Source organism: Pelecanus crispus, chromosome 22, assembly GCF_030463565.1.
Source record: "Pelecanus crispus isolate bPelCri1 chromosome 22, bPelCri1.pri, whole genome shotgun sequence".
Lineage (NCBI taxonomy): Eukaryota > Metazoa > Chordata > Aves > Pelecaniformes > Pelecanidae > Pelecanus > Pelecanus crispus.
In genome coordinates, this window is record NC_134664.1 from 4,427,673 (window position 1) to 4,438,354 (window position 10,682).

At 57.8% G+C, this 10,682-nt stretch overlaps 2 protein-coding genes across 2 annotated transcripts; both read right to left on the reverse strand.

Annotated features, from left to right (window-relative positions):
• Window positions 1-3,442: 3,442 nt before the first annotated feature.
• Window positions 3,443-5,192, reverse strand: LOC104037752 (CD48 antigen-like). Its single transcript, XM_075724526.1, has 4 exons — window positions 5,120-5,192; window positions 4,279-4,596; window positions 3,938-4,198; window positions 3,443-3,654 (listed from the first exon to the last, which is right to left on the reverse strand). Exons 1-4 carry the CDS (start codon window positions 5,169-5,171, stop codon window positions 3,566-3,568), a joined length of 720 nt encoding a protein of 239 aa, XP_075580641.1. The 5' UTR covers window positions 5,172-5,192; the 3' UTR covers window positions 3,443-3,565.
• A 2,883-nt stretch (window positions 5,193-8,075) lies between these two features.
• LOC104031618 (natural killer cell receptor 2B4-like) lies at window positions 8,076-10,433 on the reverse strand. The gene is made up of 6 exons (XM_075724624.1): window positions 10,082-10,433; window positions 9,733-10,011; window positions 9,311-9,427; window positions 8,717-8,784; window positions 8,524-8,589; window positions 8,076-8,363 (listed from the first exon to the last, which is right to left on the reverse strand). The coding sequence occupies exons 1-6, from the start codon at window positions 10,431-10,433 to the stop codon at window positions 8,076-8,078; spliced, it is 1,170 nt and encodes a 389-aa protein (XP_075580739.1).
• Between the last annotated feature and the right edge of the window lie 249 nt (window positions 10,434-10,682).

Genomic DNA, 10,682 nt, shown 5'->3' on the forward strand with positions numbered 1-10,682 from the left:
GCCTCAGTTCACGGAGCCTCTGCTGCAGTGGAGTTAATATCTCCTGCAGGGCTCATTATAAGAACAGGTGTACTCAAATCAGAGACGCTGTCCTGGGCCATGTGTTTCCTGTTTTTGGCTGAATGACTCTTTTTTTTTCTTTCTTGAGTGGAAAGTATTCAAAGCACTGAGTGGTGCTGCTGAATGCTCCACCGGAGACAGCCCGAGAGACCTGCAGAAGGAAGCAGAGCATCGATTTATAGTTTGTACCAGAACTGCATCATCCTGCCACGGGTCCTTAACCCGACCCCAAAAGAAGAGGAAACAACCAGCAAGAAAATCACTTTGCATACAGTAACAGCTTCCCGGGGCTCTACAGAGCCTTCAAACCCTGCTGCCGCGGCAGGGGCAGAGGCGGGCAGCCACTCCCCCCACGTGGCAGCATCCCAACCACTGCCGCTCAATCCTGGCGCCGTGGGGCTGGAACCCTGCACAAAGCTTGCCCAGAGAGCCGGCACGCACCCGTGCTCGTGGCCACGATGCCCGCTGGTGCGGGAAGGCCCCAAATATTCTGGGATTAACCCGTACCCCTGCTTTGGGCTGCATGGGATCCACAGCGAGGAGGAGTATGGGTGGTCTTTAAAAACTCACCAAGGAAAAGCCCAATCCTTGTCCTCGGGCTGAGCGCTCAGGGAGGTGACCCGGACTTCAGTTTGCTCCTGCTCAACACCATCCCCATAACGAGTGCTCGGGGATGGGGATGGTCCCCCCTCCTGCAGGTGTCCCCCCTGGTGGGGATGGAGCGGGGACCGCAGCCTCCTGCGCTCAGCGGAGAGCCAGGGATGGGGAGCACGGGGGAAGTACCGCTTGCTTGTTCCGCTGCTGGAAAGGGGCGAGAAAAGCTTGCTTGCTTTTGTGTTTTTAGTGGAATGAATTATTCACCTCTGTCGGTGCTCAGCCCGTGCAGCTCTACAGTGGGAGAAGGGTTCTTTCCTATTGCTTTCTTCAGGTTTTTGTTGCTTTTTCTGGTTTTCAGAGGAGAGCAGAGGCCACAGCGTGAAAGCAGGAATTCCTCCGCTGTTTTAAACCAAATTTGAGTGCCACAAGGAAATAAAGGGTGAACTTACATCCCACTGCTGTTCAGTGGAGCCAAGCTCCAAGACGTCCATGAGTTTTGGTGCCAGTAAATTATTTCTGATGATAAAAAGCCTAAACCCACACCCTAGCATCCTGCTAGGCTGCTCCTTCCTGCTCGGAAGGCATCTGGCTAAGAAAAAAAAAAAAAAAAACCCCAAGCCATTTCCCAATAATCAGCAGTTCACAGAAGGGAAGAGCTCAGCAGAGGCGTAAAAAAGAAAGGATGAGTAAGAGCAGTAAGATGGGACTCTGCTCCTTTTCTCACCACACACATGCAAGGAACTCCGGCTTAGCCGAAACACAGTGGTGGTTCCTACCGGAGGCAGCCAGCTCCCGGACCGAGCGCTTGGCCAGGTGATGGAGGGGGGGGAGACATTGCCCTGGGGTGTGTTGCGGAGCAGCAAGCCGCCCTGGCACAAACCCCACCCAAAGAGCCGGTGGTCAGGAAGGAGGTCTCCAGTCGATGGGCTCCGCCAGCTCGGCCCCCCAGGCAGGGCAGCAGGATGGTCCCCAACCCTCCCCTTGCCACGGATGCGGTGCCCCGCACTTGGGCGCAGGCTGTGCCAGCATGGAGAAGACCATTGACCATAAGCTCGTCCAGGAAAGCCATAAAACCCCAATATCACCCATGGGGCACTACCACAGCAGCATGCCCCAGCCTGGGCTAGCACCAGCCAGGAGAAATGGGAAAAATTATTTAACAAGCAAAACCATCAGGAAAAGAAATCCTTCCAGAGAGCACCTGCGGGCACAAAAAACATCCAGGCAGTCACAGAAAAACCTCCTTTAACCAAAAATAATGGTCCTAAATGCCTTTACTTTCCCCATCAGCTCAGGCTGAAGCCTCCTGGCTTGAAAGATGACTGAGGCACAGCACTGGGCTCCCTATTAATTCGTCACAGGAGGTTTTATGATAATGCTGGTGCTCAGCGGGTGTCCTGGATTTTGTCAGAGGCAGAAGAGCCCCAAGACTCCATACAGGAGCAAATATTTTTAAGGTGGGGAGATTTCTGCACAAATATCCATTGGTCCTAAAACCATCAGCCACCCAGCAGGAATTACCCCAAGCTGCTCATTGGACCTGGGAGCTGGAACGACTTGTGCTCATTGCTGATTTTTGAAACAAGCCAGCGAGATCCCTGGTGACCCTTTGATGAATCCAGCCTTAGGAGTCTGCTTAAAGGTGACTCTGGAAAGTGATGCCTCTTGGGTTTTACAGAGGGTAGAGCCTGGTTCTGCCCTTTCTTGGGCTGGTTTGCTGGAGCTGGTAGGAGCAGCAGCATCCCAAGGCTGCGGTGGCCCCGAGACCTGTCCCCATCCCTCTTTGCAGGCTGAGGGACCATCTCCATCACTCACAAGACACCTCCTCCCACCCCAGTGGGCCCACGTCCCACCATCCAGAGCTGGCTCCTCCCATGGGGGACAACTGCGGAAGGGCTCCCACCCCCAGTTGGGGGGTGTTGTGGTTTAGCCCCAGTCAGCAACCAAGCACCACACAGCCACCCGCTCACCCTCCTTCCCGGTGGGATCAGGGAGAGAGTCGGTGTCCCGGTTTTGGCTGGGACAGAGTTAGTTTTCTTCCTAGTAGCTGGCATAGTGCTGTGTTTTGGATTTAGTATGAGAATAATGCTGATAACACACTGATGTCTGAGTTGTTGCTGGGTAGTGCTTACACCAGTCAAGGACTTTCCAGCTTCCCATGCTCTGCTGGGTGTGCAAGGAACTGGGAGGGGGCACAGCTAGGACAGCCAACCCAAACTGGCCCAAGGGCTATTCCATACCATATGGCATCATGCTCAGTACAGAAACCGGGGGAGAGTTGGCCGGGGAGCAGCGATCGCAGCTCGGGGACTGGCTGGGTATCAGTTGGTGGGTGGTGAGCAATTGCATTGTGCATCACTTGCTTCGTACATTATTATTATTATGGTATTATTATTACTACTACTATTTTACTTTATTTCATTTATTAAACCATTCTTATCTCAACCCAGGAGTTTTCTCACTCTTACTGTTCCGATTCTCTCCCCCATCCCACAGGGCAGGGAGAGCGTACTGGCACAACAGACACTGGTTAGAATCACAGAATCATAGAATCGTTTAGGTTGGACAAGACTTTTAAGATCAGCCAGTCCAACTGTTACCAAGTCCACCACTAAACCAGTTAAGGGGATAGGAATAATTAATTTCATGTTTCCTGGCTTGGTGGCTGGATTATTTTTTAATGAAAGTAAAAACTGGGAATCACTGAGGTTGGAAAGGATCACTAAGATCATCAGTCCAACCGTCAACCCAACACCCCCATGCCCACTAAACCATGGCCCAAAGTGCCATGTTTACACGTTTTTTCTTTGTAATGTTTCCCTTGAGCAACTGCATCTTTCTGCATCCAGCTGGTTTGGGGGCCTCATCCAGGCACTGGTCCCATGGCAGGTGGTGACGAGACGAGATGTCAACAGCAGAGGAAGAAGAGGAGAAGGAGGTGTCCCAGGGCCACCAGCACGCTGGTGGTGGCACAGGATGCAGCAGCAGAGGACTCACCTGGAAGCAGAGGGAGACCTGGGGTTTGGGGAGGGCTGTGGGCTGCCCAGCCCTGGTAGGGGACCCCCGACCCCTTCGCCAGGTGGGCTCCTGCCACCCACCAACCCACAGAGCAGGGGGAAAAGGGACCCACCACTCCTGACCCATGGACCACCTCCAGCCTTGCTGGACCCGCTGACCTCAGGGTCACCACCGCTGCTCTGGGGACCCTTCAAAGCCAAGGCCACCTTGTAGCCCATCCCTCCCAAGTTTTGCCATCTCATGCGTGCACTGCAGGCAGTACCTGTCCAGGAGCAGGGTTGCTTGTAGAGCAGCAAGGCGCTGTTGGAGGAGACAGGGTTGCTGACTTTGCACGTGTAGGTTCCTGTCAAGGGGCTGGAGACAGACAGCTCAGAGGCATGCACATGCTCCAGCAGGAGCTTTTGGGGGCTGATCCACTCGTAGGTCACATCTTCGACCTCCACTGAGCACTTCAGGATGGTTTTGCACCCTTGCAGGTCTTTCTTGACCACTTTGGCGCTCACAGTGGGCTTCGGGACCAGATCTGCAAGAGGCAGCAGGATGTCACAGCACCCCCGTCCCCCCGCAGGGCACTGGGACAAGCCTCCCGTCCTCTCAGCTCACCGTACACCTTCAGGAGGATGTTTTCAATGTGTTCATTGCCCTTCTCATCCTCCAGGTACACGTAGTACCTGCCGCTGTCGCTTTTCTGCAAGTTGCTGATTTTTAAGGTGTTGTTGGAGAAGAGCTCCAGGCGTCCCTTGTAGATGTTGCTGGGGTACTCGACATGCTGCCCGCCCTCCCGGATGGCAATCTTGGTCAAGTCGTTGTGCCGCCAGTGCATTCGGGGGTAGGACGTCTGGTTTTGCACGCTGGGACTGAGATACACCACACCATGAACAGTCCCATTCACCGTCGATGATGGACTCTGTTGTGCCCAGGCTGCTGAGAAAGCAGAGACCAGTGCTGCTTGGCCAGGCAGGCCCACAGCCACCCCGCCCCAGGACTCGTCCCCACTTGGGGACCTCGATTCCTCCCAGACACGTGGAAAATGCAAATAACTCACTAATTGCTCACTAATTCCTAGCGCCTTTGCGCTCTCTTGGCCTTAGAGGCATGTTGCAGGGACAAGCCCTAGAGCTGGTGGCGGGATTTCCACCTCCCCACTCTGAGCACAAGACCACACAGATCCCCCAGAAAAGAACTTTGGCTTTAATTTTGGGGGTCTTCTTCCCCCTCCAGGCTCACCTGGAGCAGCCCCTCACCCCCAGCTTGGTGGCAGTCATGCCGGGAGCTCCCACGGGAAGGGAGCCGGGGGCTCACGCTTCAGGCATAGCCAGGGGGACACAGCAGGGACAGGGAGGGTTTACCCGTGGGCACATCCCCAAGGTCCCCCACCGTCCCCATAAGCCATCTCCCCCCAACCCAGCACCCTCACCCCAGGGAAACCCACCCACCACCGTACCTTGCGTGATGAAGAGGAGGAAGAGAAGCACCGTTTTAAGCCCTGCCGCCATCTTCTCTCTGCATCCACACCCGAACTGCGGGGTGGAAGCCCTCCTCACCAGGCACCTGCTCACCCCTCACCAGGCAGTGGCTCACCGAGGGCCCCCCGGAGACTGCAGCCCCCTGCCACCGTCCGTAAACCCGGGGCTGGTGGGGCTCTGCAGAAAAGGGGATGGTGGGGCGGCGGCACGGCTGGGAGATGGCGCAAACCCACCACGGTTCCTGTGTCGCTTCCTGGTTCTTCGGCGCTAGTCACTTGCTCAGGGCTTTCAAAACCCCAAGGCTTTGCAGGGTTTCGAACGCCTCCCCATGGGCGGCCATCGAGAGCAGGCAGCAGCCCCGAGCCTCCCTAGGGACACCATGCACAGCACCCCCTGGGCCCCCAACTCCCCCACCAGCGTCACCCCGCCATCCTGATGGCAAACGAAACGCAGACCCCAGGCGTCACATCTCCCCTTTACAGCTGCTGTAGCCAACCCACAGGGTTCCCATTTCTCCACCTGCAAACCCAGATCTGTGTCCTCACCGAGGTCTGGCCCCCCGGGACGTGCCACGGAGCAGCCCCAGCTCGAGCAGGGACCACCGGCAGCAGCCTTCAGGGTGTCCCCGTGACCCCGGCTCACAGGCAATCAGTGCAGGTGGGAAGGAGACGGGAGGGATGACTTGCTGATGCTAAAGCACCTGCTGTAGCCCCAGCGCGCTGGCCTCCAACCAGGGCAGAGGCTTAAAAGGAAGGATTTTAATTACGGCCTGGATTCCTTCCTGAGAGACAACATTTCAGGGTCTTTGTTCGGCGCCAGCGGAGGGATGCGCAGCGCAGCAAAGCTAGCACAGCCCCCACGTCAGCAGCAAACAGCCACCGGCGTCTTCCCACACGCCGCCCCGGCCGTGAGCGAGCAGTACGGGGGCTGACCCTGGCCATGAACAAAGGGCGACGGCAGCACCCGCTGAGCCCTGACCCAGTTTAATTTCAGCCTTGAGCGGTCCCCGTCCATCAGGGAGGAGATCTGATGTCAGCACGGGGAGACCTTAGTACGAGCATGCCAGCAGCCATGCAGTGGTGTTGTGGCTGGATCACTGGCACCGATCTGGTGGCACCGCAGTGCTGAGCACCTGCCGGCTTGTTCCTGCACCCCATTACACCGTGCTGATAGAAAACAGCGGAGACAGGAAAGCAAACTTCCCTGGCAGGGCGCAAAGTGCTGCCTCAGCGCTTGCAGCAAGCACTGCAAATTATCTCCAATATGCAAAAGCAGGTCGTTAGCATAAATTACAGCACCATGATGGAGCGTGGCTTCTGCGGGAGCCCGACGTGCTGGTGGATGCAGCAGCCCCCAGGCTCCGTGCTGTCATTTTCAGATGTTTCCGCTCATCAGGAGCGCCGGGACCCAGCGTTTCGGGCTGCAAAGGGCTGAGATGTGGCTCCTGCTTTAGCTCCCGCTCCCAGGCAGTGGCCACAGCCCAGCAAGGACTGCCACTGCATCCCCAGCGTCTGCACCAAAGGATTTCCATACCCTCCATCATGCCTGAACTTTTCCCACTGAATTCAGCCGGCCACAGGCCCAGCTGCCGCCTCTCCATCAGTGCTGACTGCCACGTGTGGAGGGCGATGCCATTACAGTGCAAGAAGTATTTGACTCACACCTGCACATCGTGAAAAGCAGAGGATGGGGCTCGGGATGGCGTAAACCAGCCCAGCTCCGGAAGCAATGCCGGCACACCGTGCCTGAGCCCCCATCCGCGCCAGCCCAGCCCCCTAAATTCCCTTGTTGTGGCAGCCAGGCACCCCCTCACTCCCCATGCCAGCCTCCCAGCACAGCTCCCGGTTAATGATCCCAATTAATGCTCGTTTCACAGGGAGCAGCCACAAGGATATTCTGATCCGGGGACTCGGGCGGGAGTGGAGCATTGCAGAGCCGCCACCGCTCCCCATGCTGCCATCAAAGTGCCACGTTTCATTTTAATCCCAAAGAAAAGCCCTTGATCTTGCCTTTGGGAAGATCCCCTTCTGGGGGGATCTGGCCAGAGCCCCTCTTTCTCCACCTGCTTCTCCCAGGGCTGCTCCTGCTGTAGGAGCATGGGATAACTTAGGTGTGAAGGGACCCGGCGGCCTCACCCTGGGGCACCCGGGGGCCGTGCCCACCCAGCCGGTGCCGGGACCGTTCCGCCCGAAGCCGATGCCCGGGGCCACCCTCTCCTGTACCCAACACGCATGGCTGAAACTTTGCAAAGTGCATCTCCGCATGAGACCCCATTCGCTTCAGAGCTTCCCAAGCCACAAACAAGGCAATTCCTACTCCCTCCCTGTGCCCAAGGTACATTTCAGGCTATAAATAGCCAATTAAGCTAATTAAACAAGCACCACAATTGCTTCATGCAGTTCAGCTTACATTCGCACCTAAAAATAAATTCCCGAGGTGTATCAAACCTGTCAAGACCTAAAAAAAACACACAAGATCACACACTGGCACTAAACACACGCACATCACACGTATCCTCTTCCCCCACAACCCCGCCTGTCCAATTTCACATCCATCTCCTCCAAAGACAGGTTTCCATCAGAGTCTTTCCTCCTTCCCTCACAGGAAAGCCTCCAGGGCGCAGCTGGGGTTTGCATCCTTGCAGAAACCTATGTCTGACCACTTCCATCGCAAGCAAACCCCCGGCTTTGGCGAGTGGGGTCCTGGTGGGTGCTGGGGGTCTCTGGGTGCTCCAGGAGAAGAGGCCCGTAGGGAAGGGAAGGTCTTGCCGAGGCAGCCGGGGCACTAGGAGAGGTCATGGCCGGCAGGAGCCGGCAGTGAGGTCTGCAACCGGGGGCACGTGCATCTAGAACCCCTCGTAGCCTGCAAGGAAATGAGTGGGGTTCAGCACACCGTGGCCCCAAAAAGCTGATGAGCTTTGGAGACACCCAGGGCTCATCTCCCCACCAGTTCGGTGCCTGTTACTTCTACGTAGGCAGTGGAGGTCAAAGCTGGGTCCAGCCTCTTCCTCCTGAGAGAAGGCGACTGTGGAGCAGAGCAAGAACCTGCCGTTAGGCAATGCATGAGCAGAATGGTGAGCCCAGCACCCGGCTGATGAACCGAGGGGACCCGGGTTTCTGTAGAGGGACCAGGGTCACAGTGGGGCAACCTCACCTTCCTGGTGGGCTGAACTGTGGCGTAGATGGTGCAGCCTTCAGGCTCCTTAGGGTGGCTGGGCCCCTCCTGCCAGGGGAAAAAACCAGTTGAGATGCATAAAGAAAAACAAATTTTGGGCAAAAGGGGGGGTCTTGGCAGCTGCCATGGAAGCATCCAGCCTGGGGGCTGCACAGCCAAGCCCACAGGGCAGCTCCTGTCCCCACCGCGGGCACAGGACTGCCCCTACCTGCGTTTTGGGGCAGATGACGGCGTAGACGGTGTTTCCTGCCACGGTGGCCTCACTGGTCCTGTTCTGGGGGAGAAAGCAACCTCAGGCTGGTTAAAGGATGCAACCCAGGGTGACAGACATTTCCAAACAGAGGTCCCGTCCCTCCAGGAAGCGCAGGGAGGGGATGCCCAGGGACACTCCAGGCACTCACGGGGTCTTGGCCAGTTCGGGCTTTGCCCACCTCCTCATAGATGGTCAGTATCTGCTGCTCGAGGTTTCCTGGGGAAGTTTGAAGGGTCAGTGTAAGATGGCTTTCTGACACATTTCTGTCAGTGTTAGAGCCCCAAGACTCGGGGGGGGGGGGTCAGCCCTCAAGCAAAGCGAAGGAAGAAAGAGGTCCCTTGGCAACTGGGAGGTTTTACTTTGTTGGCACCTGGCAGGGGCTGGGGAGGGATGCTCCAGCTCAGAATAAAACGAATATCCAAACTGAAATAGTCCTCTAGACCCCATGGGACGAGGCCTCCAGGTTTGGGCACCGATGCTTAGGCTGCCAGGATGCTCAACAACCTGGACCACCCTGTATCAGCAGGCATGGGCAAAGGCTTCGTGCCCTGTGCAGCGCCTGGCAGGGGGTGACAGCGCCCAGCGTCTTATCCCGCGTCAGCCCCAGGAGGAGGGACAGCCCCAGGGCCAGCACGGAGAGCGCGAGGAGCGCAACAGCGGTCAAGAGGAGGGCAGGGGCTGCACAGCCAAAACGCCACGGCTGCCTGGCCCACGAGCTACCGCCCCGACCCTGGGGACAAACCTCCCGGGGGGTCCTTTCCTCGCTTCCTCTGCCAGTAGCACACGACGAGGGCTACGGAGAGGGCCAGTGCCAGCCCCAGGAACACAACAGCCACTGCCCACAGTGGAAAGCTGTTTCCTGGGGAGGAAGGAGAGACCTTTGATGAAGGGCAGAGCCTCAAGCCATTTCTAAACACAGTCCCCATCGCAGCCCGCAGAGGACAGACCTGGCCAGGAAACCCCAGCCCCGGTTCTATCACCCGTTCTTGGCTACCACATTTGCTCTCCCAGGAGGGGAAGCTGGGCACATTTTGGCATCAGCATGATGTCCTCTGCAGTTTCACTGGCCCAGGCGGGGAGATGAAGGGCTCCGAGAGAGGACTGGAAGTAGCGAGGCTTGCACACCCCCTAAATCCTGCTTTTACGGAGCTGAGGGGAAATTACCTGAGGCCACGGCGCGGCAGGCTGCCGCAATGTCGGTGCTGGACGTGTTCCAGCTCACCGGGTTACTCGCGTTGCAGCGGCAGACGGTGGGGTCGGCATCGCCATCGACCTGCCGGTGCAGCCAGGGCTGGTGCTCCAGGGCTCCCAGGGGATCCCCGGTGCAGGACCAGGCGTAGGAGACCTTGCCGGCGCCGGGCACGGTGCAGACCAGCGAGAGGTTGCACCAGTCCTGCTCCCAGCGCAGGATGCTCGTCTCCACGTGCGGCAGGTGGATGGGCTCTACGGGGACAGAGCTGGTGAGAGGGGATGGGGGGACAGGGGGACAGGGTGATGGGGACCCGGTACTCACCCCACACCGACACGTGGAAGCACATGGCAGTAATATTGCCTGATGTGTGCTCAAATTCTGCCTTATAGACCCCACTGTCTTCCATGCTAACCGGGCTGATCCGCAGGGAGAGGGTCTCCTGCTGGAAAACAGCTCTCCCAGAAAAACGACCCTTGGAGTATGAGACATCTTTATTCTTCTCAGCCGTCAGGATCCGGTGCCACTTTTCTGCCTCCAGCATCAGTTTCCATTCGACCCTTGCCCAGACCTGTGGGGGTTTCTCCGGCAGCAGCTGCAGCGTTCCGCTGGCAGACACGGCTTGTTCCCGGCACTTTGGGGGTCCTAAAGCGGAGAGGGGTGAGCAAGGGCCCATGGCCCTGGGAGCTGCTCCGTGGCTGGGGAGGGGGCACAGCTGCTGGAGCCCACCCGTGCCCCAGTCCTACAGCCCCCAGCATGGCCCCCCTGCTCCCTGGGGGGAGGCTCAGCCTGGATCCCCATCGTCATCCCCATCTCGGGGCTACCCCTCTCTCTGCGCCATCCCAGGCTGGTTGCGTGTCTGTCCGCACCCACTGCTCTGGCCACACATTGCAGATGCTCATGCAATATCCTCTGCCCTGCCCAG

Coding starts and splice junctions, on each gene's coding strand:
- LOC104031618 (XM_075724624.1), bottom strand. CDS start 10,433: ATGGGCCCTTGCTCACCCCTCTCCGCTTTAGGACCCCCAAAGTGCCGG. Junction 8,785..9,310: donor AGGAAAGGACCCCCCGGGAG/GTTTGTCCCCAG, acceptor AAACTTCCCCAG/GAAACCTCGAGCAGCAGATA. Junction 8,590..8,716: donor CCCGAACTGGCCAAGACCCC/GTGAGTGCCTGG, acceptor TTTCTCCCCCAG/AACAGGACCAGTGAGGCCAC.
- LOC104037752 (XM_075724526.1), bottom strand. CDS start 5,171: ATGGCGGCAGGGCTTAAAACGGTGCTTCTCTTCCTCCTCTTCATCACG. Junction 4,597..5,119: donor CCTCCTCTTCATCACGCAAG/GTACGGTGGTGG, acceptor CTTTCTCAGCAG/CCTGGGCACAACAGAGTCCA. Junction 3,655..3,937: donor GCAACCCTGCTCCTGGACAG/GTACTGCCTGCA, acceptor CTCTGCTTCCAG/GTGAGTCCTCTGCTGCTGCA.